General features: G+C 48.6%; 7 protein-coding genes across 7 annotated transcripts; 3 read left to right on the top strand and 4 right to left on the bottom strand.

The window, feature by feature from the left end:
- Positions 1–973: 973 nt before the first annotated feature.
- On the top strand, positions 974–2,206 carry ACHE_30296A (PIG-Y family protein; the record flags this gene model as incomplete). The annotated part of the gene is made up of 1 exon (XM_043276899.1): positions 974–2,206. The coding sequence occupies one exon, from the start codon at positions 974–976 to the stop codon at positions 2,204–2,206; it is 1,233 nt and encodes a 410-aa protein (XP_043134831.1).
- Positions 2,207–2,423: 217 nt separating this feature from the next.
- On the bottom strand, positions 2,424–3,748 carry ACHE_30295S (glutamine amidotransferase subunit DUG3; the record flags this gene model as incomplete). Its single annotated transcript, XM_043276897.1, has 4 exons — positions 2,424–2,728; positions 2,787–3,519; positions 3,580–3,675; positions 3,734–3,748. The coding sequence occupies 4 exons, from the start codon at positions 3,746–3,748 to the stop codon at positions 2,424–2,426; spliced, it is 1,149 nt and encodes a 382-aa protein (XP_043134830.1).
- A 502-nt stretch (positions 3,749–4,250) lies between these two features.
- MGM1 (dynamin-related GTPase MGM1) lies at positions 4,251–7,148 on the top strand (the record flags this gene model as incomplete). Its single annotated transcript, XM_043276896.1, has 3 exons — positions 4,251–4,551; positions 4,638–6,656; positions 6,709–7,148. 3 exons carry the CDS (start codon positions 4,251–4,253, stop codon positions 7,146–7,148), a joined length of 2,760 nt encoding a protein of 919 aa, XP_043134829.1.
- Positions 7,149–7,701: 553 nt separating this feature from the next.
- On the bottom strand, positions 7,702–9,609 carry NDE1_1 (alternative NADH-dehydrogenase; the record flags this gene model as incomplete). The annotated part of the gene is made up of 4 exons (XM_043276895.1): positions 7,702–7,775; positions 7,836–8,807; positions 8,863–9,201; positions 9,267–9,609. 4 exons carry the CDS (start codon positions 9,607–9,609, stop codon positions 7,702–7,704), a joined length of 1,728 nt encoding a protein of 575 aa, XP_043134828.1.
- A 2,761-nt stretch (positions 9,610–12,370) lies between these two features.
- On the top strand, positions 12,371–14,017 carry ACHE_30292A (uncharacterized protein; the record flags this gene model as incomplete). Its single annotated transcript, XM_043276894.1, has 6 exons — positions 12,371–12,413; positions 12,461–13,245; positions 13,300–13,563; positions 13,614–13,778; positions 13,827–13,913; positions 13,961–14,017. The coding sequence occupies 6 exons, from the start codon at positions 12,371–12,373 to the stop codon at positions 14,015–14,017; spliced, it is 1,401 nt and encodes a 466-aa protein (XP_043134827.1).
- A 911-nt stretch (positions 14,018–14,928) lies between these two features.
- Positions 14,929–16,962, bottom strand: ACHE_30291S (putative mucin; the record flags this gene model as incomplete). The annotated part of the gene is made up of 2 exons (XM_043276893.1): positions 14,929–16,356; positions 16,429–16,962. 2 exons carry the CDS (start codon positions 16,960–16,962, stop codon positions 14,929–14,931), a joined length of 1,962 nt encoding a protein of 653 aa, XP_043134826.1.
- An 8,328-nt stretch (positions 16,963–25,290) lies between these two features.
- ACHE_30290S (kinesin family protein) lies at positions 25,291–25,848 on the bottom strand (the record flags this gene model as incomplete). The annotated part of the gene is made up of 1 exon (XM_043276892.1): positions 25,291–25,848. The coding sequence occupies one exon, from the start codon at positions 25,846–25,848 to the stop codon at positions 25,291–25,293; it is 558 nt and encodes a 185-aa protein (XP_043134825.1).
- Between the last annotated feature and the right edge of the window lie 38 nt (positions 25,849–25,886).

The raw sequence follows: 25,886 nt of genomic DNA, 5'->3' as shown, positions 1-25,886 counted from the left end.
CTTTCAATTCTCACGTGCTTCCTTTTGAAATGAAATTTGTGTGTTATCATGCACTGAAATACCCCAAGTCCACTCTGTTGATTTGACTTGATTCTTATGTTATCTTCTCTGTTCTTTCTTTCGATCAGTTGTCTACATCTTTGATCAACAGTTTCTTTGGGCGCATGGTTCAAGTATGCTGTCAACTGAATGAATTAAAAGTGCCTTTCTTGTTCTTTATCTATTCTACTTTGTATTTCTTCCTATCTTCTCTCTTCTTTTTTAACACTATGCTCTACTGGTGTATGCTTATCTTTGATAAATTGTCTGATCCGGATTTGATCTTATCTTGTCAGTATGCGTGCAGCTTCCTGAGCAGATTTGGTCTCTTTTTCATGCTACATACGAAGTCATTTGTTGTGTTGATATCGTACTTTCTTCATTACTTTGGTTTCGTCTTAGGCCGCATGACGCTTCTTTACAAGTTGATACAACGATACCCCCTAGTCCATTTATTGCTCCTGTCTTCTGCTTTCGAAAAGTACTGTTTTCGATGCCTGCCTATGATTGTGTTATTTGATTTTACATTAGTTTCAACGGCAAGATCAATGTTTGACACGGTTGAGATAGCCTAATATATGCAGCCAGGAAACGAGCAGTTTTATGAAAGTCTTAATCAATCCTATGATTTCCGTCAGGTGCACGCTACTTGTAGCTCTTCGCGAAGCCAGAGGTTACATGCCAGTGTGATGTGATATACTCCGGGGCCGGAATTTAGTTAATGCGCCATGGCCGAGGGCCTAGCTATCCTCATCCGCATCTCTCTCCTTACCTCAACCACGCCGCTTCATGGGACCAACCGCCGAAGAACAACCCCCAAACGGGTGAATCACACTATCTCATTCACTCAGCACGTCCCCCCCCCCCCAAATCAGAACGATTGAATGCGCCTGTAATACAAGCCCTGAATAGCAGTCCGCGCGAGCTTGCGCCAATGGAAGATGGAGACTACGACACCAACACGGCAGCATTGTCGATGAACAGCAACAACGACAATGGTGGCGCCAACAATAATGGCAGTAATAACAATGATGGAGAACGCACGGGACGCACGCGATCTGTGAGCACTAGCACGAGCAACAGCAACCACCGACGCAGTATGTCTGGTTCTCTCCTATCGAAGCTGTCGTTCTTACGGACCACGAATCAAGCCACGGTGGCATCGCCAGAACAACCCGATCAGTCAATTCCAAACGGACGAGGATATGACGACGAAAGCAACGATGTCCCTTCCGGTGGAATGAGTAACTTGCGCGGTGGGAAAGCGATGGCGAGTGCATTACAGCAACAGCGGAGGACACGGAGGAGGAGGGGCTCGTTGCGCAAGACGGCGTTGTTGGGTACCCGGCTTGAGTCGAAGAAGATGAATAAGGGTGCCGGTGGTAGTAATAACATGATGGACGTTTGGCGGAGTGAGGATGCTGCGAAAGGTATGTCCACGCGACCGTTTACCAATTCTGTCTCTGCTACGAGTGGAACGGAATCGATGTCGCAGTCGCAGGGGTCGTTTGATCGGGGAGGTCGTGAGAATAACATGCGATGGGGATATGCCAATGCGCACCAGAGAAGGGTTTCTCGAGGCTCGTTTTCGCGCCATGAGCCGAATCTCACTCGGAACAAGCTGCTCGGTGACGAGACGGTTACTGACGACGAGGATATGATTTCCTTTACGCGCCGTGATAATGTCGAAAATGACGAGAATAATAATAAGAAGAACACCGCCATCGCCGCCGCTTGCTTGAAGCATAATCCCCTCACATCGCCTTCATCGAGCTCAGATTCATACTTCCTCCAACCAGACTCGACATACGGAGCCGTCCACCGCACTAAATCACCCGTCGCAACGCACCACCACCCCGCCGACCATCAAGAGATCATCTGGGACTATTCCGAAACCGAATGGTGGGGATGGATTATCCTGATCGTAACATGGCTTGTTTTCGTTGTGGGAATGGGAAGCTGCTTCGGAGTCTGGAGTTGGGCCTGGGATGTTGGAGAGACACCATATGCGCCGCCGGAGCTCGAGGATGATCCCACGCTGCCGATTGTTGGGTATTATCCAGCGTTGATTATTTTGACGGCTGTTATGTCGTGGGTATGGGTTGTTGTTGCTTGGGTGGGGATGAAGTATTTCAAGCATGCGAATATATCAGGAGAGGATATTTAGTTCTTTTCTGGAATGTGTTTCAAGGCGTTATGGAATCGTATTAGGCAAGACATACATAAGGGGTATGTGTATCTTACATAAGAACCAGGGCATCAAGCATTAAATTATATCCCCAATAGTAAAACCCGAAATATACCAAACTCCTATATAAAACCACCCACACCCAATCACCCAAACCAGCTCAAGCACATAACAACATAACAACTACCACACTCCGTCAATGCGACATTGCACACTGATTCGCAACCCCTGTCTGGACCGTGAGCTGCAAGCGCGACAACCCCCGGTTAATATCATCGAATCTCGGTCCGTCACTCTTCGACTCTAGGCTGCGAGGCTCGTCGGCGCCTGGTTGTACGGTGGTTCCCGGTGCGGTGCTGACCAGGCCTTTGGATACAGCGTAGCAGGAAGAACGGTCCTGCGTTACGTCTTCGCCGTAGTATTCGTCCAGGATGGGGTGAAGGAGGACGGTTTGTTTGTGGATTGTGACGACGGAGTTTGTGGGAACGGAGACCCAGTTGTCTATTGTAGTCAGGTTAGGCTCGACATTTTGATGCAGTTGAGCGGTAGAAGGACTCACGCCTTTCGAATGTAATGGGCTCACTGGCCACGAGGACGATATCTGCGCCCTTGTCGTGCCGCTCCATCTTGAAATGTCCCTTATCCTTGCCCTCTTTCCACTTCGTACCTGATGAAAAGTACAGGCTCGCAGGCTCATCCGTCTTGCTGCTGATATACCGCGTGCAAACGACAGTATGGCCATCCGTCACCGCGAAATTGAGCAAACTCCTCGTCTCGACCCCAGAAACATTGTGCTTCTTGGGAATCTCTGCAATAAACTCATTAATCTTCGCAATCGTCTTCATCATTACTTTCCGCAAAAGCGCCTGTCCAAATCCTTCCGGTCCCGGATCCGAACTAGGATCCACGCCCTCCTTCTCCAACAGATCAAGGAACAGTGCAAAGGCCCATTCGCTATCCGTCCCACCCTTAACACCCAGATACCATTTATCCGCTAGCGAGTCGGCCAGTGTCCGCTTAACGTACTTCCATCCGCCAATGCTGCCGTTGTGCATCCACATCAGCGTCTGGTGCTGGAACGGGTGGCAGTTGTTATCGGAAAGGGTGCCTTCGGTGGTTGCGCGGACGTGCGCGAAGATCAGGTTCGAGCAAGTCTTCGAAGCTAGGCGTTCGAGGTTCTCGCAGTTCCATGCTGGGAGGGTTGAGGTGAAGATGCAGGGGTCGCGGCCTAAGCTGGGGTCTGTGTAGAAGCCGACTCCAAAGCCATCGCCGTTTACTGGGCGGCGGTTGTCCTGTATCGAAGGCGTGTTAGCTCACTGGACAGTTTCGTTGATATATGGAACTCTACTCACCAGTCTCAGCCGAGAGTCGTAGGACTGTGTGAGGATTGAATGACTTGGTTCTGTGATCAGCTTGCTGAGACGAATGTCATTTCGGCCTTTGTATACCTAAGATGCGGTTAATGCGATTTGTGTCATGGCAAATAAGAAGGGTGAAGCCACTTACTAGGAATCTGCACATAATTTCCCGGCCGTATCGCTGTTGCTCGCAAGAGGGATTTCCTCAAGAGATAATGAAGTATGGTTCTGATCTTATTCCGATGAGATCAGCTCCAGCCCAACGCCGATAAAAGAATCCCAAGTGTACTCGCTCCACGTTAGACAAACAATAACACTGGGAACACAAGCAAATAAGTAATTCAAAACAGAGCCCAATCAATCGTCAATAAATATCCCCAATCAGTCGTCAGTGATTGTCAATATGGCTCTATGACGCCACGTGACTCACCGACATTTTCCGGCATGCAACGCGGCCAACAGCGCAGGTCACGGGATCTCCCGCGCGGAGATTCGTCAAATCCTCCGTCATTGTATCTTCGTTGTCAACCCCACGACTCGATATACCCTATTCCGTCTTATCAGCCCCTATATACCCTCCCTGATTTATTCTTCGAGGCTCACCAGCCCGGAGATGACCGCTTTTCCACTGACATCTCCCGGATCTGTATGAGCTTTCATCAATCATGAGCGGGAGGATCCTCTCCCACCGTCTTGCTCCGCTTCTGCGGGCAGGTTCCCTGGCTCGCCATGCCCACAACGCCGGTGCAAGGACGGGGGGTCTTTTACGAGCAGATGGCAGTGCCGCACTGCGAGGCCGAGCATGGACTGTTGGGACTAACTCTATTCACAACAATGTCCCCGCTGTGCGGGCGATTTCGTTTTCCAGAATGCTTCCCAAGCTGGCGGTGAAGCTAGTCAGGTTACCGGCCATGTTTGGAGGGGCTATGGTTGCCAGTTTCGCTTACTTTCAGTATCAGGCTACTCGTATGTTTCTCTTCTAAAGCTTTGTTGAAGGGTCCGAGTTATTGGAGATTGCGTGTTACTGATATCTGCCCCGCTTTGATTGACAGAGGCCGGAAACTACGCTATAGATGTTTTCAGACGAGCCGGAGAGACAGCAAGTGATACTGCTTCGGGCATTTTCTCGGAGATTCAATCTATTGCTGAACAAACGCAACGCGGCTGGCAGAGAACGACAGAAGATACTGAATTACCCGAATGGCTGCAGAAGATTCTCCGCCCTGATGAGGAAGACTCGGGGAGCAGTGACTCAAGTGGCTCGCCCGGTGGAGGAAAGTCTCCCAAGGAGGGTCGGGCTGGTGCTGCTGCGGCAGCCACCACCGCGGCATTTGGTTACGATCAGTCGGGCGAGGACGATGCGCGGTCCAGTCGAGACATTGCCGAGGATGATCAGATGATGCTTCTTACACGGAAAATGATCGAGATTAGGAATATCCTGTCAACCGTTGGACAGTCTAATACACTCACACTTCCGTCTATCGTTGTTATTGGGTCACAATCTTCCGGCAAAAGTTCGGTTCTTGAAGCTATCGTTGGGCACGAATTCCTGCCAAAGGGCTCGAACATGGTTACCCGACGTCCAATCGAGCTCACACTAGTCAACACGCCAAATGGTCACTCCGAGTATGGGGAGTTTCCGGCTCTTGGGCTGGGGAAGATTACCGATTTCTCCCAGATTCAGCGAACTTTGACTGATCTGAACCTGGCCGTCCCTGAAACAGACTGCGTCACGGACGACCCTATTCAATTGACCATCCATTCCCCCAATGTCCCCGATCTTTCCCTCATCGACCTCCCGGGATACATCCAAGTCGCCGGCCATGATCAACCACCAGAGCTCAAACAGAAGATCTCCGACCTATGTGACAAATACATCCAGTCACCTAACATCATCCTGGCTATCTCTGCGGCAGACGTCGATCTGGCTAACTCGACCGCTTTGAGAGCAAGTCGCCGTGTCGACCCGAGGGGTGAAAGAACGATCGGTGTGATCACGAAGATGGATCTCGTTGACCCTGAACGCGGTCTGAGCATGCTTACGGATAAGAAGTATCCCCTGCGGCTCGGGTATGTAGGCGTTGTCTGCCGGATTCCTCAGACAACTACCTTGTTCTCCAGAAGCACCGGTAACATCACCAGTGCCATCTTGAAGAATGAGAATGCCTATTTTTCTGCCCACCCGGAGTTCGGTCCTGATTCCGGTGTTACGATTGGTGTTTCGACCTTACGGACCAAGCTTATGCACGTTCTTGAGCAAACTATGGCATACAACCTGGCAGGAACTAGGGATGCCATCAGTCAAGAACTGGAAGAAGCGACCTACGAGTTCAAGGTCCAGTACAACGACCGTCCTCTCAGCGCAGAGTCCTATCTGGCTGAAACCCTTGATAGTTTCAAGCACTCTTTCAAAGCGTTTGCTGAAGGGTTCGGCCGTCCTCAGGTCCGTGAGATGCTCAAGAACGAGCTAGACCAACGAGTCATGGACATTCTGGCCCAGAGGTATTGGAACAAGCCTATCGAGGACTTGAGCCCTATGTTGTTCGAGCCGGATCCCCTAAGTGACCTTCCCAAAGCGGACCCAGAGTCGCTATATTGGAGACGGAAACTCGACGCTTCGACTTCGTCCTTGACGAAGCTTGGAATTGGTCGACTCGCAACTACAGTCGTTGCGAACGCTCTTCAGGCACACTGTGACCACCTTTTGTCGCAATCTACGTTTGCTTCGCATCCGTATGCCCAAAAACAAATTACGGATGCCTGCGAGAGCATCCTGAACGACCGATTCTTCAGCACCAGCGACCAGGTCGAAAACTGTATCAAGCCCTACAAGTTCGAAATCGAGGTTGAAGAGCCTGAATGGACCAAGGGCAGGGAGAATGTGAGCAAAGTGCTGAAGGAGGAACTTAAGGCATGCGAAGGGGCCTTGAAGCGCGTTGAGGAGATTATCGGGAAGAGAAAGATTAGAGACGTCATGACTTTCATCGACAAGGTCAGGAAAGGTGATATTGTTCTGGAAGGTGATGGCACTGGCGGAGCTGGTGGATTCAGCTCTGCTTTGCTGGAGACAGGTAAGTCCCCAGAAGTTCCCGCCTCTTGAAAAGTATAAACTAACCCCTGCAGGTCGCGACAGCGTCTTCCTCCGTGACCGCGCCGACCTCCTCAAAATGCGCCTCCTTGCCGTCCGCTCCAAGCAATGCGCCACCAAGAAAAACAAATACTACTGCCCTGAGATCTTCCTCGACGTCGTCTCCGACAAACTCACCTCCACCGCCGTCCTCTTCCTCAACGTCGAACTCCTCTCCGAATTCTACTATAACTTCCCCCGCGAGCTCGACATGCGCCTCGGCCGCCACCTCTCCGACGACGAAGTCGAGAGGTTCGCGCGTGAAGACCCGCGCATCCGGAGACATCTGGACATCATCCGGAAGAAGGAGTTGTTGGAGTTGGCATTGCAGAAGATTGAGAGTATCCGGCAGTTAGATGGACGCAGCATGCATCGGGGTCAGGAGAGGCCGTTGCAGCATGAGAAGAGGGGTCGGGGTGGATGGAATTTGTTTTAGGTCGAGACTCTGCTCTTGTTTATAACTTTATACGACTTACGTTTATACTATACCTGCTCTTTTCGTTGTACTCTGAATAACTTCAGATTGAATGACAGGCTTTCATCTCTATTAGATCCCAAAGTCTCTAACATTCAATATTAGCATTGTGATTAATGAAGTCAAGCACTCATCTAGAATCCCAGGCCCAAGTCTATTATCTATTTAGTCCGTACAATACAAACAAAGGAAATAACAAGTTAAAATAGTACAAACGGGAGGAAAGGGGCTGTCACTCCTTTTTCTGGTTTTATCCTTGCCCTTCCCTTTCTCCCCCGTGGGCCTCCCAAGAAAAGAAACCAAGTCACGCTTGCTCAAAACAAATAAACAAAACACAAAACTGCTAAATGCGGAAAGACATGACAAGAAGAGAAGAGAGAGAGAGAGGATGTGGAGAACATAGTAAAGAAGGTTAAGTGGTCATACAAAGCGGCGTTAAGAGAGAGGCGGCAGATAGTGAATGGTGGACGGAAGAATCGTAAGGTGTGTGGTGAAGAGGTAGAGAGGTATGAATTTACTCCCGAGAGACGTCACGACCGAACAGCTTGGCCTTGATCCAGTCAACGGTGACAAGAACGCGGTTACGGGCTATATGATAGTCAGTATCGCATATCAGACAAAGTAAAAGAAACCCTGGAAGGCACTTACTGCTGAAGCACATGCTCAGGTAGGCACTACGCCAGAACAGATAGGTCATGGTACCACCACTGGCAATGTTACCACTCAACCAGCTGATGTCCGCAACGGCACGCTCCTTTCCAATGTACGCCAAGCTACCCTGGTGCGAGTACTGGAAGGGACCGATCTGCTTAACACGGCGGAGCTGCTTCTGGCGCTCACGGATCTCGTCGAAGACGCTGTTCCGCTCGTCGTTGTTCTTGGCCTGAGATTGGATCTCGGACAAGTGCTGCAGTTCCTTCTCAATGGCCTCCGTCTTGGCCATGGTGTTGAACATACGGGCCAGGAAGGCGCCCTCTTGGCTGGCAACCTGGGCGGTGGGGGCGTAATTGGTGATGGCGCAGTCGCCGACGGCCCAGACGTTCTCTGCGCCGTTGACGACCAGGTACTCGTTCACAGCAAGACCGCGGCGCGAGTTCTTCTGGGCGGGGATCTGATTCATGAGGTCGCGGACGACGTTGCGGACAGCATTACCAGTGGCCCAGACGAGCAGACCGTAAGGGATAGTCTCCAGTTCCTTGGAGCCGTCGGGCTTAGTAACCTCGGCCTGGATGAACTTGTCGGTCACGTTCTTGACCATGGTCTTGGCACGGATGGTGATGGATTCCTCCTTGAAGGTAGATTCGGTGTAGTCGATCAGCTGCTTGGAGAACATGGGAAGCACGTTGGGGAGAGCCTCGACAAGAGTGACGTGGAAGTTGTCCTTGATCTCGGGAATCCACTTCTTAAGGTCCTCGTTGAAGAAGTCCTGGATCTCACCAGCGAACTCGACACCAGTGGGACCACCACCGACGACAACCATGTGCAAAAGTCGCTTGACTTCCTCTTCAGTCTGATCCTTGAACATGGCGGTTTCGACACAGTCCATGATGCGCTTGCGGATCTTCTGGGCGTCGCCGACTTCCTTCAAGAAGCAAGAGTTCTCCTTGACACCCTTGATACCTGCACAACCGTTAGCTCCTGCCCCGGTCCCCCAAGGATCTGACTATTCACATACCGAACGTAGCATTCTCAGCACCAACACCAACGACCAACATGTCGAACGGCACCTCAGTGTGCGAGATTTCACCCTTGATCTCTGAGTCATCGCTAATGTAGACAACGCGCTTCTCGTAGTCGATCTTGGTAGCCTCAGCTTCGTAGAAGCGGACACCACCCTTCTTCTGGCGGAGAATATTGCGGATAGGTTCCATGATGGAGCGGTGCTCAACCAGACCGGTGGTACACGAGGGGAGCAAAGGAGTGAACAGGAAGTAGTTGCGGGGAGAGATGACGATGACATTGTAGTTTTCGGTGTCGAGCTTCTTCAGCAGGGAAACAGAACCCCAACCGGTGCCTATGCGATTCTGTTAGTCGCAAGTTCTCTCCTGTCATCTTCCCTTCCTCTCAGGAGTAACGCACCCAGAACGACAAGGGTCTTCTTAGACGGATCAGGCTCAATCTGCTCAATCGGATGCCGCAGCTCATAGATACTGTACGCCAGCATACCGGTGAGACCGGCACCAGTCAACAAGGTCAGGCGCCATGTCCATCGAAGGAAGCGGAACTTCTTCTTGGGCTTGGGAGTCGGGGTGGGAGCGGGGGCAGCGTCAGCGTAAGTGCGACGGGCAGCGGCGCGCTGGAAGGACTGCTGCTGGAGGAAGCCATTGGAGCGCAAGGGCCGGGCAACACGAGAGAACGACGAGATGCGCATGGTAGACGGAGTGACCATGCTGGAGCGCATAGCGAGAGTACTGCCAGCCATTATCGGAGGTTGTGCGTTTGCGCGCGCGGACACGAGAGAGGAACGGGGTGGAAGGGATGCGGGAGGATAAAAATTGAAAAGAGGGGAGAGGGGAGAGGAGAGAGATGAGGAGCGGAGAGTGTAAGAAAAAGAAGCGAAACAATTCGCAATGGCTCAGCCAAGTGACCAAAGACTGTGAGTATAAGGTCCTCGAAAAAAATTCTCTGGAGAAAGAAGCACAAAAGAGGAAAAGAAAAAGAAAAAATTGACCGTGGTCTTGTTAGCTGTTTTGGGCGAATCGGTGTGTCCGCCCGCTCTGTAAATTTTTTTTGACCCTTGTGACAAATGCACAATTGATAAGGTCCTCCACTTCAATATTGTCTGGCAATTGATTCGTTAAATGTGAAATTGTGTTGCTAATTGCTTTGCTATCAGCCTTATATGACACAGAATTGGAGAAAGTCGTGAGGAGAAATTTCATGAGGAGAACTATACAGAGTGCAGCCCTGGCCAAGTATGTGCATTGAAATATGCTGGACTCCGAGAAAACAGCGATTAAAGTCCTACTCTATGCTCCAATGCTCTATTTATGAGAATTGATCTACAGAATCCAGCACATGTTTATCCTTCTATCATCTGCTCTGTTTACTTCTAGTATCGAAAATCAAGGCCTCGACCGCTGACTCATCTAGCGGTAGATCCCGGGACAGCTACCCCGGAATTTCCCGCGGTTCTTCTCGGAGCTTAAATTCGTTTGTTCTTTTTAAGGATCTGATGTCAGTTCATGGCCTATTCTTCCCGGTGTGGCGGACCGCGGCTATATGACCCCTGCGGAGAACTGCTTTCAATGTAAGGTGATCGGGGCTTGCTGCGTTCCGATGAGGATATCGCTTTCTCATGTGCTTTGTGTATATCGATTTTCTCCGAATTGTTCCTGTAGAATACGCTCACATGTTAACCTGGATTCGATTGAATATCAGAAGCTTCTAAACCGTGAAAGGTATTTTTTGCGAACGATCGAGCTCGCGCCTCTACATACGCTATATAGGGTTGCGGCTAAATTTCCTATTTCGGGAAACTGAGGTCTAGATGGAGATTGTCGGGAACCATGTCACGATTATTTCTCTCGCCTGGTGTTGAATCTTTCAAGGCCTTATTTGGGAATAGAAACGAACTACTATATATGGTAAGAAACTGATTGGCATTCGGATTTATATATCTCTATTTCCTATAGTGCGCTCAAACAGAAGCATTCTAAATGAATGCTATATGTGGTTCTTAATAAGTATGGTCATGTCGCCCACCTATGTTCTAGTTCTTTACATCAATCTGCAATCTGTTGTTGCTCCGTTACTTCTATTATCTATCATTTCGCCTCTGGCACAGTTCTTACACCCATCTTTTCTAAGTGTAGACGTTCTGAAGACAATAAACAAATGATCAAATATAACTCGATAACAATGAAGTTAAGAATGCGAGACTACTAACATATATTGTATGTATGTATGTATTCCCTTCAGCTCTTGACATCCAAGTGATGCATCACTTTATTGCCGGGCTTACTGCGCTCAAACTCGTGTAAGCCCGAAGCAAAAGTGACTTGGAAGTATCCTTCTGTGTCTGGGTCGACATTGAAGAAATCCCTCAGTTTTCGGACCAGATCATTATCAGACAGGCTCTGATCATCATGTTGGTCCCGGAGGAGTTGGACTAAATGATGCTGGGTCGACGTTTCACTAAGAACTAATCTGCCATTGCAGGACGGAAAATTCATCCGATTGTATCAATTCACGGATAGCCTTGAAGTTTCATATTCTCCTTGCCAGTCAAAGCTGAAGCGTTTATCACGTCCTTGCATTCGGAGGATCTTGAAATGTTGTGTTTCTTCTGGATTTATAAAATCTGTCTTTGGCAGTAAATACAATGCCGACGTCTCCTGTTAGATACCTGATCAGTGGATTCCGGAGTCGTTGGGGTAAAGTCGTTGCAAGAGCACCAACTTCATCGTCTTAAAGAGGTTCCACGCCTCCAGCAGAGTCTTCAGCTATTGTCCGAGGCAATGCCACGATGATGATGTCGCGAGTATCGCATATAAAACCAGCCGCACCGTCACCATCACTACACCCCGTCACGGCAGGGTTCATCACAGCCCAAAGTCCACCCTCAGCACTTCCGAACAAGGATGGGAGTACGGCTCGCTCACCCACAAACGCAGATAGCTAAGTGGTTCTCGCCAGCACTATCTGGTAGGTTTTGTATAGTGCACTCACTTAAGCTCACCCTCTATTGTTAACCACACTGGTCGATTAGTAGTTAAATAGGTGACCACCAGCGAATCGACTGTTGCATGTTTTTTTTTTTTTTTTTTTTTTTTTTTTTTCAATTTCGGTGACAAGGTCACATTGAAGAGCACCCAGCGGTATCGGTTTCGGGGGGTCTAGGTTGGGATTGTCGAAAAGCTTGTATAGTGGAAACGAATGCATCTATCTAGCTTTTAAATGATAGGAATCGATTGGCATCGAGAATATATACTTCTATCTCATTTAACTAACGGTTCATCATTTGCTGGCTGCTTTAATTTTGGTGTCTAGGTATTCAATATAGTAAATTGGTTGGTTGCAATTGAGGAAAGATAAGAGATTAAGGTCAATACGAAGCATGCTTTGGTAATCGCCCGAGGAAAGGCGCCACTCCGGCTCTTCTTCTCTCTTCCAATTTGCAGCCTCGTATTCTCCTTTCCATCCACCACCGATACCTGAACCAGCTATCTCTTGATGTCGAAATGGGTTCTAAGTCTCCGGAGCATGAGAACCAGCCAAATGGTGGTATGTCCCTAACTCATTTTTGATTTATATGGTGCTAACCTCAACAGGTCACCCGTCCGACACTGGCAACGCCATTGCTGTTGGCGGCGAACCACGAGGCACACACCTGTCCCGGGATGGCGATATTACCTTGGGCGATGATGGCGGAGAAGAAGACGACGACGATGGGGACCACGCTGGCCCTGCTACCTTGTCGCTGACATCCCAAGCTACACCGTCAACTCCTAAGAAGAGGAAACGCAACAAGAAACCCAAGAAGAAAACTTCGTCCGTGAAGCAATCATCCCCACCACGAGTTCCTTTGATGAATCTCTTCCCTAGTGGCCAGTATCCAAGTGGCGAGATTCAGAGCTATGGATACGTGGTCGAGAATACGGCGCGTACGACAGCTGAGGAGGACCGCTATTTGGCCCGCACGCACCTTCACGATGACGGTTTTCTCAATAACTATCGCAAAGCAGCAGAGATCCATCGTCAGGTCCGGGGCTGGGTGCAGGACAGTGTTCGGCCTGGTCAAGCTCTCACAGACATCGCAGTGGGCATCGAGGATGGCGTTAGAGCGTTGCTCGATAATGCCGGCCTCAAAGCCAGACAGGGCCTCGAGTCCGGAATGGGATTTCCCACCGGGCTGGCGCTGAATAATTGCGTTGCGCATTACACGCCCAATCCTGGCCAGAAGGAAATCTTCCTACAGGAGAGCGACGTCATGAAGGTGGATTTCGGTGTCCATATCAACGGTTGGATAGTTGACAGTGCGTTCACCATGTCATTCGACCCAACTTATGAGAATCTGCTCGCTGCAGTGAAGGACGCTACAAACATTGGTATCAAGGTAACCATACTTCCGTGGCTAGTCTGCATTTCTAGCATCGCTAATGCTTGCTAGAATGCCGGAGTTGATGTCCGGATCAGCGACGTCAGTGCTGCCATCCAAGAGGCGATGGAAAGCTACGAGGTTCAGATTGGCAGCAAAACCTTCCCTGTGAAACCGGTGCGGAACATCAGCGGGCACAACATCAAGCGGTATCAGATCCATGGCGGAAAGTCCATCCCTTTTGTCAAGAATAAGGACCAAACCAAGATGGAGGAAGGAGAGGTATTTGCTCTCGAAACCTTTGGGTCCACAGGGCGTGGGTATATAGTCGATGGGGTAAGTTCCCGTCATACAAATTCAGAGGGAAACATGCTGATCTGTCGTAGCCTGGCGTCTATGGATATGGAAAGGAGCCGGATGCACCGAAGACGATCACATCGCCTCTTGCCTCTGCCAGATCTCTGTACAAGACAATAAACGACCATTTCGGCACGCTTGTCTTTTGCCGTCGCTATCTCGAGCGGCTTGGGGTTCAGCGGTATTTGGCCGGTGTAAGTACTCCTCTTCCAGGATCTTGATCAGCATGCTTATGGGAGTAGATGAACCAACTGGCAAACAAAGGCGTTGTTGAAGTCTACGCGCCGCTTATGGACGTCGAAGGATCGTACTCGGCACAGTTTGAACATGTATGCACCTCTTCTGTCTTGTTACTATACAGCTAACCATCCTTAAGACGTTTTTGCTGGGGGAGTCCAGCAAGGAAATTATCAGTCGCGGCGATGACTACTAGATGATCACCGAGATGCATCCGGTACGAGACAGCCTATGCGACTATCATTTTCAATTTTAGTTGACTTTCCTTTCTTCGAATGCCATCTAACATGGCTTGCCCTCGATGCTCTTTACCATTCAACATGGTATGCCGCTCGTTTCTGACTAGCTTGACTACAGGCCGGATTTGTCTTTTATCTAGTAATAGATCATGCTACTTGAACAAGTTTAATTCGGCTTTTGCGAACACTATGTACGAAAAATTTTCTTTAATTTGACCTTGTTTTGGGTAAAATACCGTAGCCACCATCCGTATATGTTCTGTCGTATTTTTTTTACTGCTTCGATCCTCCCGAATATTCTCACCGCCTGAAAAGTGAAGTCATCACCCCATTACACCGCCTAAAATAACCAGCAGAATCTGCACTACACTACCGTCTACTATACAAAGACCACGGATTCAACAAGTGTTGTACATCTAAATTCTCTCCAGGCAATCATCCCTGCATCTGGAGGTTTGTTGTTATTTTAGGTCACTCGATCATGCAATGCAAATGCAGCTGGATAGACATGGAAATGTATAGCAACAAGAAAAAAGTAAAATATGCAACGCCATAGTCATGCGACACCCTTCCATATGAATGAAATAGAACTGAACAACTTGTCCTTGAGGACATATTTTTGACCGAACAGAGTGAAATGAAAAAAAGAGAAAGAGTAGAAAGACAACAGAAAACCTAACCATCTATGATGTTCAACGCCATAACAATGATGCCAGGTCGTAATAATGGATGGGGAAATAATTCAACAGAGAAAATATATACAAGTAGAAGGTAAAAAAGAAAGAAAGAAAGAAAAGAAGAGATCTTGTATCCGAAACGTCGTGAAATAATCGTAAAAATGCGTAAGAGTGGAGAATTCTCAACCCGATTAGTTCGGAGTGGGGTGGAAGACAGGTTGAGCAATGGGCCCCTGGGGCCATGCGTCCTGGTGAAGATAAGGTACTAGGCCGGTTCTGCGCTCCGCCGCTGGCTTTCCCAAGGGTTGATAGTGCATATGGTCATAAGGAACGGGCCGGTTTTGCTGAAGCGACGCAGACGGGGGAGGGATTAGCAGAGTGTTGACGGATCGCACAGGCCGATAGGGCGAGTTGCGGTTCGCCAGCCAGAAGGACGGTGACAGATGGGTTGGAGATGTGTGAACGGAGTACGCTGACAGCGCCGGTGAGACGGTGGCCGAAGTGACGCCAAGGTGGTGTCGTCCTGGGTCCGGCAGAGACACAGGCGTAGTGTACATGCCGCTCGACATAGACGGAATGGTGGTCGATGGCATCTGGGAGGCCCAGTTCGACGCAGACGTCGGTGTGTTGTATGATGAAGGCACCGGACGCACAGAGACCGGAGGGAGTTGATGCGAGAGGGAAGAGGGAACGGTAGGAGTCAGGTTGGAAGCGGCCGGGATGTTGGGTCGTGGAAGCTGGGAAACTGGTCTCGCCATTGGTGCCTGGGAAGCTGGAGCGGAAGTCGGTGTCAACACCGGCGGAAGCGTCGGGATGCTGGGGAGAGCGGAAGATGGCGGAAGAGTTGCAACAGGAGGGTTGGTAGATACGGCTACTCGCTTCATCGGATGCTCCTCCGCCGGTTCATCACGGCTCCGCTTTCGGGAACTGACGGATGGCGGGATTTCATTCCCAAGCCGGGGAAGAGGTGCATATGAGCCATTGTTCATGGGAACGTTCCAGTTTGGCAAGGCACGCAACGGCTCGTTTACCGGGGGCGATGGGAGCTTCGAGACAGGAGACAATGACGGCAACGGAGGCGTAGGTCCCAAGCTGGGAGAGATGCGGAGGGCGGGAGGAGTCTTGGGAAGCAGCTGTTCACTACCCTCAGGGACCAAAGAAGCCTTGCGGTAGAACTCAAAGAAACGCCTCAACTTAGAATGCCACTCGGTCCACTCCTCTGCCGATGCAAAGAGGTTGTATCGAACATTGCTGAGAAACTCGACTTCCATTATGTGAATCTCCTGCACTGATATCCCTGACACTTCAGCCCACGTTTTGTTGGTGTAAGTGTTGTCGTCCAAGAATTTGTTTCCCAGCATCAGAGCAATCGTCAACAGCCTAAATTCACTGCCACTCTTCCCTTTGACGCCGGCGTTGAACTTCTTGAGCCGATAGATGAACATGAGAGCCAACAGGATGACGTTCTGGCTGACTTGCGTCGTCGACAGCACCGTGGTCACCCATTTTTGAAAACCCAATGCGGGACTGACTTCAGGAACGAGGCTCGGGAGGCCGTCCAGGCGGTTCTCAATCGCGTTCAACTTGGCTGTGCTCTCGAACCAGAACAGACATGTCATCTATAAGAACCAATAAACGTAGTTAGTCTTTGTAACTTGATACCAGAAAGTGTCCAGCGGATAAGAACATACCTGAGCTGCAAATTCTGCGAGATTGCCATTTGTGTCACTGATGGACGAGGGAATCTGCAGATACGAGGGGAGCGAAGAGCTTGTGGACTTCTTCTGACCCGCTAATTCGACAGGCTTGGCGGACGACGTTGGCTGATATTGGGGCTTGCTAGACACGGCTGCAGAAGTCGAGGACAACGATGAAGAACCGTAGCTGGAACGAGAGTGACTGGGATAGTTGCTGTACGAGTGCAGCGAAAGTCCATTTCGATTGCTGCCATAGCTGCCTGGGGTGTTTGTCGTAGTGGTGGTAAGTGGATTTGAAGGAAGATAGGCGTTATAGGCAACCCCGTTCATCATTTCGCTGGGAGGTGTTGGTAGACCGGCCCTCCAGGGAGCGGTCCAGTGATGGGATCTATTAGAAAAAGAATCCAGAGATTGTTGCTGTTGCTGCTTTTCACACGTTCCGGACTGGGAGTAGAGTTGAGAAGTGGGAGTGATCGAACCCGGTATAGAAGAGTAAGGATACGGAAGCGGAGCCAGAGCCGGAGGCATATGGAAAGGCGGACGGATTCTGGGACCGAATTGCACCAGATAGCGATGACAATGGTGAACTTGCAGTTAAAAAAGATGAAGGGTTGCAATCACAAATTGAATTGAATTGGTAGGATAGCAACAGCTCAAATGGTGAATGTTGACCATGCCTTGCCTCATGGAATGAAGGCACTAAAGGGATTGGGTCTGGACTAAGAAGTTGGTAGGGTAAAAAGAAAAAAACGAAAACAAAAAAAGGTAGGAGCCTAGAGTAACAGCAATGAAATCACATAGTAGTATAATAAAAAAAAAAAAAAAAGGAAGAAATAAGGAACAGCCCGTGTTATAACGGACCAAGAAGGAAAATGCAGTATAGTTTGGGATACTATCTGCCTGTTTGGGACTCTAAAAGAGTCCGGCCAATACCACGTTTGGAGGTGATATAGAAGAGAAAGGGACCCGCGTAAGAGGGGGCTAAGTTAGAATTGTTATAATAATAGGATGGGAAGGGAAAAAAAAAAATAAAGAAGTAACAATCATAATAAGAAAAAAGACGAAAAAGGAAGCGTCGTCGTGGAGGATGAAGTCAAGACATCATCCTCTGGAAACCCGTAAATTAATGAAATCCATCCATACTTTTTTTTTTTTTTTTTTTTTTTTTTGAATATTACAAGTACAGAGATAGAGTGTACAGGCGATCCTCGTCTAGGAGCATCAGACAAGGGCCCGAGGGAGGAAAAAAAAAAAAGGTGGACAAGGACAAGACAAGACAGAAAGACAGAGTTTGACCCGGACGCAGGTCCAGAGGGTTGATCCTCCTTTCTGGTGCTCGTTTGGATCGGTCCCGGGTTGGACTATGTATGGGTGAATGGATATGGATGGATGGAGATGGGGATATAGACGGAGACGGATTGTCTCTTTTTGGTCTGGTCGTTTAGTCAGTCTTGTCTTTAGTAGTTTTCTTAGTTGAATTAATTAATGTTCTTAATTATTACAACTACGAGAGTTACCGGTTAGTTGATGTCAGAGGCCGAGCCAGGGTATGCAAAAAAAGAGATCACACTAAAAAGAGAAGTTTAGAGAAAAAAGAAACAACGCTGTTGGTGGATGTTGCATTTGCAACCGTCTTTCTCTCTCTCTCTTTTTTTTTTTTTTTTTTTTTTTGACCCGAATGGGTGAATGGTTCTAGGGGGGGCAACTTGCACCACACCACGAAGTAACAAAAAGGAGTGGGTAATAAAAAAAGGAAAATGAAAGGGAAAGGGAGAAAGAGACACAACAACAACACAACAATTTCCATTCCCTTCGGTGGTTGATCGCTAGTTGATTAGTTTCTCCGAGAGGCAAAAAAAAAAAAAAAGACGGGCACGGGAATACGGTAAAGACTTTTCTTAGTCAGGATGGAGACAAAAAACTTGAAAAGGAGGCAAAATTACCGCTGGTTACTGCTGGTTACCGCTAGAATACCACACACAGGGCAGCTGAACAACGGTCGGTCTCTGGGTCGATGCTGGTCATTGCTGGTCGTAGCTGTTTCTGACTGGTTACATCCACCGACTCTCATACATACCATACGTACATACATACCAAATTACCCAGATTATTACCACGGCAGGCAAGCGCTAAACTGGAAACGAGTCACTCGTCTTATCCACTTTTATCCCTCCACCACCATTTTCAGACTTTGCTCCGTGTCGAATCCGAACCACATCTGGATGATGATTATGATGGATAAATGATATGGTGCCGATGGCTTGCTGCTGATGATTCTACCATACTACGGAACACGGAAACTAATAATAATAATAATGATGGTGATGGATTATGGTGACAATGTGACGACGATATGTCCCACTCCCCCGTCTATCCATTGTTATCCATCTATTTGCTCCATTCATCCCGGCCAAGGAATCCATTATTCCAACACCGACGCAGGCGGCAAAGTAAAAGCGGCTGCTTCTTTACGACATGACCTGTACGAGTATGGAGCACGCCTACGGAGTACTTTGTGGGAGTGCGCCTATCCCATGGTGACGAGAGGGGCCGGGCATACCATCATCCCCATGGCTCACCTGAAAGCCATGGCCTCCTAGCATCAACGCATTAACATGGATTAGGGCGCTAAACAGGAGACGGATTGGCACCCTTCCCGTCGGTCGGTCACTCGCTTTCGTTTCCTTTTTCTCCTTCCCTATATTTTTTTTCTATAATTGAGATGAGACAGCACAAGTACGTACTATGTATGGAGGACCGAGACCGTCGTACAGCCGCCACTCTAGGGGAACGATATTCATTCCCTACCGGGTTCAGCAGGATACTAGCACAGAGTAGCATGTGTAGTGCATACAGTAGAGGCTTATGACTGATCTCGAAAGCACGGTTATTATGGGACCGATCAACCACAAAATATTCCTGGTCCTATCATTGGTCGGACATCTGCGTCAATTCTCTTTCTCTCTTTCTTTCCTTTGCTTCATTATTTGACTTTTTTATGGGACCATCAGAAGGAAAGTAAGGCAAATTGTCATTTCCGACGGTCTGCATTCGGCACTTGCTGCTAGCAGCAGTCAGTAGTACTACTACGTACGGGGCAACTCTGTAGTACTTCCAAAGCACTTGTGATAGTCAGAAGGCTCGATTCGATAACTTCTGGATGTGCCACTTCGATCGTCCCAAAGATCCTCTCTCCTTTGCATATCGCCGCAGCTTTTCCTTTTTAACTCTCATATCCGAAAACCAATAATGGTAGTGCTGGCTAGGCCAGGCTGACATCAACCGGACGGCTTTCCGTATTTCGCGCCGTGATCCCAGTCCGCGGTTTGACAGTTCAATAGTACCTCATCTCTGACTCTCTCGCACAGAGACATGTCCATGCGACAACTCTTATTCGTTCGGTAGTCTTGGGAATTCCGCTGGATTCGACGATGAGCTGCGAGTATCAGTGCAGACTATTATGTGTTATGCACATCCGAACCAGGGAGACTTTTATTGATCGTTACATAACAGGGAACGAGAAAGAAACATGGACGGTAAAAAGCCAACCTGTTTGCGGATCGCCTGCCCTCCGTACGAATTGCGATACTGGTAGGAGGCTCCGTACGCCTATCCGTACAGCACGGAAACCTGGTCTGGGCGCGAGATGGCAAAAATGCACATCACGAACGCTTTCATTATTCGGGCACTGTCCGTAGACGGAGAAGTTCCATTACAATGCTACTCCGGATGGCTGACACTCTTTTCCTTTTTTCTCTTTTTGTCATGTATGTTGCTGAGCAAGGCAACCTTTTTCAGATGAGGCTCGTACACCGTATATCCAATGCGATGCAGAGACACGGACACACAGTCGAAACACGGAGTCCCTGAGTCCTGAGTAGAACCAATAATTGTGGTGATGACCAGTAACTGTAGTAGTAGCATCAACTAGTCTAACTCCAAACGATAACTCTCTTACGCAGTACGAGGAGGACTATGCACAAAGTGTACCCTCCGTGATCCATGGTGACGCTCTTGTTCTTCTGACTGAAGATCATCATCGCCCAGGTCAGCGCCCGACCAAAAGAGGTCAGCACGACGAGTTGTTGCGAGGTGGTTATTTTCTTTTTCGGTGTGCATAGTACGGAATACGCAATAGTCTGAAAAACTATTTCTCATGTCAACCAACTCTTTTCGAACAGGGTGTGCGTATCGCTAGCTAACGACTAAGAACTAACAGCCTGGCAGACCAAAGTTCGGGGTAACTCTGAATGTGTAGAACCTCCGTATGCCGAGGACCAGGGTATCTTAGTTTTAGTGTTGGCTGGATTTCTGGCCGTCTCTTTTTTTTTTTTTTTTTTTTTTTGTACCCCGTAGACTAACTAACAGACTATCCACCCATCTTCCCATGGGGGAGAAAAAAGAAGGCAGTGCGCAGCCTCTTGCATTTCCCTGACCATTGGTTCGGATTATCTCCTGAAGGCGGGATAGGAAACGAGAAACGAGCAAACTCAGCAATTCAATTTGTGAGTTGGATCTGTCGGGCGATACGAAACCAAGCGCCTCTTTTGCCGTCTTTTAATTCCTTCATTTTCTGGTACCGCCACTTTGCCTGTAGTCCGTCTCCGTTTAACTCCGGACAATCAATCAATCAAATAATGATGATGAATATGGGCATACGCCGTTCTCCGTCTCCGTACGCCGGTCTCCCTACATCCACGCGGGTCCGGTCTGGTCATGTCTTTGATCCTGGTTTCTCTTTGCAGGTGGATATACCTTTGAGGACAGCGAATAGTACAGAGTGCAGGGCACACCGGTTTCCCCGACTCATTAATATTATCATCATTATGCCTTGTCAGAGTCGATCACCTGGACCCGCGTAAAGTGCACGCGAAGTCAATGTAGACTAAGACTCCATACATTTCATTCATTCATTCAGTCGGAGATTTGTCTTTGACGAATCGAGAATGGAACCCCGTGGTTGTTTGCCTCCTACAAGTTTATCCTGGAGTAGAGTGCTCCATGCATAGTCCAGCTCCTACCGATACAGGTCTAGCCTTGCTGTCCTATTCTCCTGTTCTTTTGCTCACCCTCCTTGCTCGCCAAATCCTTGCGGTAGTACTTCTGTATAAGAGTTAACCGCAAACAAGCTGGTCTTTGACTTGTAATACTCCGTGAACTTTTACAGAGTTAACTAGGCTAGCTGGAGCAAGGATCGCAAATAGAACTAACCATCCAACCTCGGCTGGGTATTGCAGCCACCTGAAATCCAAACATGGTTCCAGACTTGTACGCTGTAATCCGTGTCTATCAAAAAGCCAACCGTGCTCCATACAGAGGACACCGGACAAACAGATTCAACACTCCGCAGCATCCGGATGGAGATTGAAACTTCCCCGCTCGGTACAGACATACTTGTACAGAAGAGATAGGCGGTTATACTTCAAGGATGGTTTTCTGGAACCTTACGAATCTGTCTTGTCTCACTTCTTGGAGTGATGACTCCAAATATAGATTCTACAACAGCGCAACAAACGTCCATAAGAGCGACTGTGTAGCCGCCACTCTGGACCGGGTACGGACGGATCTGGGTAGTGGAGTCCAACGCGTAACTGGTCATAGTCAATGACAACCTGTTAAGCGAGGATAGAGTATGCATGAGCATAACAGTATTTAGTACTAAAATATGCACATAAGCATGGAATTAGAACATGGGACACAAGGGCAAACGCATCAGTTGATCTCTGCACTATTTAGTACTACTTACATGTGAGCTTTAACATTGTGTGACTTTCTCCTCAATGGAAAGATGACGGTTGAGATGCATGTACGGAGTATGCTGACTCTAAAGTGGCTTGATTGAGTAACCACCGGCTAGATGCATCCTGCCATCCCGGGGGGGGGCATTGACTATCATCCAGATTGTGATTCAATCCCACTTGTTTATATGGATCTTCTTGTAAACCAGTCCGGTATTCTGCATGGGTACTCTGTACACTTGTATGTAATTTTACAGCGGTGAATGCCGCGGCGGGGAGCAGAGCCAATATAACCCAATTGGGTTAGTGCAGACTTTCTTTTGCTTCTGACCTTTCTTTCGTTTTCGTGGACGAGTTTCTCTACTCCAGACTAGTTATGGTATGCTATCTATCTCATAATCGCGACTCCATTTACCCGACTAGTTCATCGCATAATTTTGTTTTCTATTTTCTTTTTTTTTTTTTTGAACCTTGAGTCACAGCCGGAACTCTCATTATATTGTTGCCTTTGTCAAGGTGATCCTGATTGCGCGTTCGGCAACACCGCGAAGCCGCGGCTTTGTCTCATACGCACTACATTCAATATTATGATATGGATGATGGTATTACCTCGGATTCGGCTCTTTAAATCGTCATCTTCGTCAGCATAGATGCCTGCCGTTTGCGGCCATTATGCATCTTAATTCGATTTCAGCACTCTGTATGGAGCACAGCAACAGCACAGACTCTCTTTCCCTGATCATAGCCGGTCATCTGGCGACTCCTCCCGATATGGATTGCTGCATACGCATAGGCCTGCTGCATAGCACAGACAGACATGTTCAAAACCTAACAATTCCCAATCCTGGGTTGGCTGATCCTTGATGCTAACTGCTACTGCTACTTTCACCATCCTACTTGCGAAGGTCATCGACCAACGTGGTTGTGCAATCTTAGCGACCGTTCTCGGCCAGTTTCCAATCTTATCGGGATGTACTTGCGCAACAGACACCTGACCATATGATGATGATTATATCGAGGTTCAGCCAACAACCAGGGGTCCTGTTGGACCCTGTTCCGGTCGTATTTGACCTCGTGCTGCAGTTGAGCGTTGCTTTGTTTGTCCCCGGTTTTCTTTATTCTCATATGAGATTGGACGCATCTAGAAATGGATGTCACGGAGTGGGAAAGCCGTGCATCGACCGGGGATGTTTGATTAGACATGTATCACAAACTGGTGCATCCTCTTATTGAAGACCGGTATTGATTTTCTTTTTCCTTTGATATCTAACTGGCCCGGGTTATGATTCCGGTCCCCCAATAGCTACGCTCAGGAGATGCACGATAAATAGTCAACCATCCTTTGCGCGACCTGCACTCTGCCTCGACCCTCGGTCTCTCGGACAACCAACCATCCACCACGGAAGTGTGAGCTGGTGATACGGCGTACAGGCCAGCTGAATCCGTCTGCTGGCATAGACTGAGACTTCCTTGTTGTGTGGGTCTAAGCCCACGATGTTGCAGTCGTGTCATTCGGAAAAGGCAACCGCGTAAACAAATATGACGGGCTTATCTGGCTTCAATCCAATAATGAGGTGCTTTGATTGACAGTCTAGTTGTTACATGCCGTCATCATCAAATCGAACAGCTGATACTATTTGAAAAAAGGGATTTTTTGATTAGAGATGCTTGTGGGTCCCACGTGTCACAGGTCCGGTTCCTTTCTTTTACCTCGTAGATTCATTGATTTCGATCCGGGCTATTGGTCGACAAAGAGGACAAAGACTGTTGCAGCGCGAATGAACCGAATCTCGTGTCGACCCTCGAGGATCATGCTTGTAGCCATGTAAACAACGACCTCGTCACAGCCGACATCCGTTGCTACTCACAAGCAAGCAAAAAAAGAGTTCATGTACTTCAGAATGCCCAAATATTCAAGAGTTCTCATTTGTCGGATGTAGAGCACTAATCCTGATATAGAATACAATCCCGGCCTCTCTTTCTGACGGATATCAGCCCTAGTTCAGCAAATACTGCGATATACTACCGTGGTGTGCTTATTTGAAATGTAGTGTAAGGACTTGATTGTTTATATTTTAGACGTTGTTCGTTTAGTGTGATTCTCTATAGATGGATTTGCATTGCCGGTATATATATAGCTCTTGCAGTATATACTCTGATATTGCTCACTGCAACCAGGACGAAGCCGTGAGGCTATGTATGTATGGTGAATGCCAAAACATTGCTTTCGCTCGCATAGTGATATACAATACTCCTGTTAGATCAAAAAGTGCGTCCGTGAGTCCAGAGCGTAAATCTGATCCCACATCCTACCGTACAGTCTTTTTCTTATCCCCACCGGCTACACCAACCAAATTCCCATATTTCAATGTATTCATGGTGGCAGCAAAATGCCCCGACGCAGGCGACACCGTGAGTATCATCGCTGAAGAACTGCCCTTGGCATTATCTCCTAGGAAATGACCATGAAGGACCATGGTCAACGGCGATGACCGAAACGGAATGCGGCTCTGGTTTGACACCCTCGCTCGGATGACTTCTTTAAGAGCGAGAAGATCAGTATTGATCTGTCGAGCTTCTTGCTGCTCCTGCAGCGTTTGCTTTGGCTTAGGATTAGAGGGAGCTGCTTTATCGTGGCAGTATTCCGACCCGGCCAGGTCGACAAACACTAGCTTTCCACCGAGGCATGGATGGCGATAGGATTTGAGGACATCATTAACGTAGCTTTCTGCCTTTTGTACAGATAGTTCAAATTCGGCTTTCTTCGCTTCCGCGGCATCTATGCTTGCCTGGTCGATCTGGTAATCTGGATTTGGAACAAACTTTCCCTCTGGGGTCTGTACGAAGCCCTTGACATTCTCTTCTAGGTATACATCAGTTGCGCGCTTTGCGACAGGCACAAACTCGGACTATCGCTCGATAACTGCCTCGCGAGCATCTAGCAATGCTCTTGTAACAATCTCAAGCTCCAGTACTGCATGCGTGCGGGAACTCTGGTCATGCACGGTAGACGTTCCAGTTGCCCTCAACTCCAGACCCCCAAGCAGCTCTCTGCGAAATTCATCAAAGCTCCAACAAGCTTTGGTAACGATTGGACGCACCCTGACTCTACCGCCCTCTAGCACTTCAGTCTCGCCGCGGATGTGCGTCTGTCCATCATAGCCCTCGCGGATATGGCACTTGCAGTGGTTATTGAGCAAGTCAAATGCCGTTTTCTTGCGCAATTATACATGCGAAATCCGATGCCGAGTCGCGAGGACTCGTCACAGTTATCTGCATTGAGTTGCTCCAGCGTCTCACTGAGCTCACGAGCTGCTGACAGGCACAATCCGAATTTGCTCGAGTTGCCAAAGTCGTATCCAACGATCGTGTGCGACTTTCCACTCCCAGAGTGACCGTAAGCAAAGAAATTGCAGGTTTGTCCGTTGAGGACTTGTGGTAGTGTAGGTGCGACTACGGCGTCGAAAACTGCCTTGTTGTCGTCGCTGGCTTCGAATAGCTGGGTAAATGCAGCTTCACTCTTCCATGGGCGCTGTCTTGCGGCATCTGGGGTTGCTATAGACATTGATATACGGGACTTGTCGTGTTTCTCATATACTCGTTTGATTTCTGACGTCTCTTGTTCGTTGTCGGTGGATAGTGGTCGCCACCTTGTAAATACATTGAACTGATGCATGCTGACGGCTTCCCTGCTGTTGGAAAAGAATGTTCAAC

This window comes from Aspergillus chevalieri, chromosome 3 (genome assembly GCF_016861735.1).
Source record: "Aspergillus chevalieri M1 DNA, chromosome 3, nearly complete sequence".
Taxonomy (NCBI): domain Eukaryota; kingdom Fungi; phylum Ascomycota; class Eurotiomycetes; order Eurotiales; family Aspergillaceae; genus Aspergillus; species Aspergillus chevalieri.
Note: the sequence above shows the minus strand (reverse complement) of the source record. Positions and strands in the feature narration are given on the sequence as shown.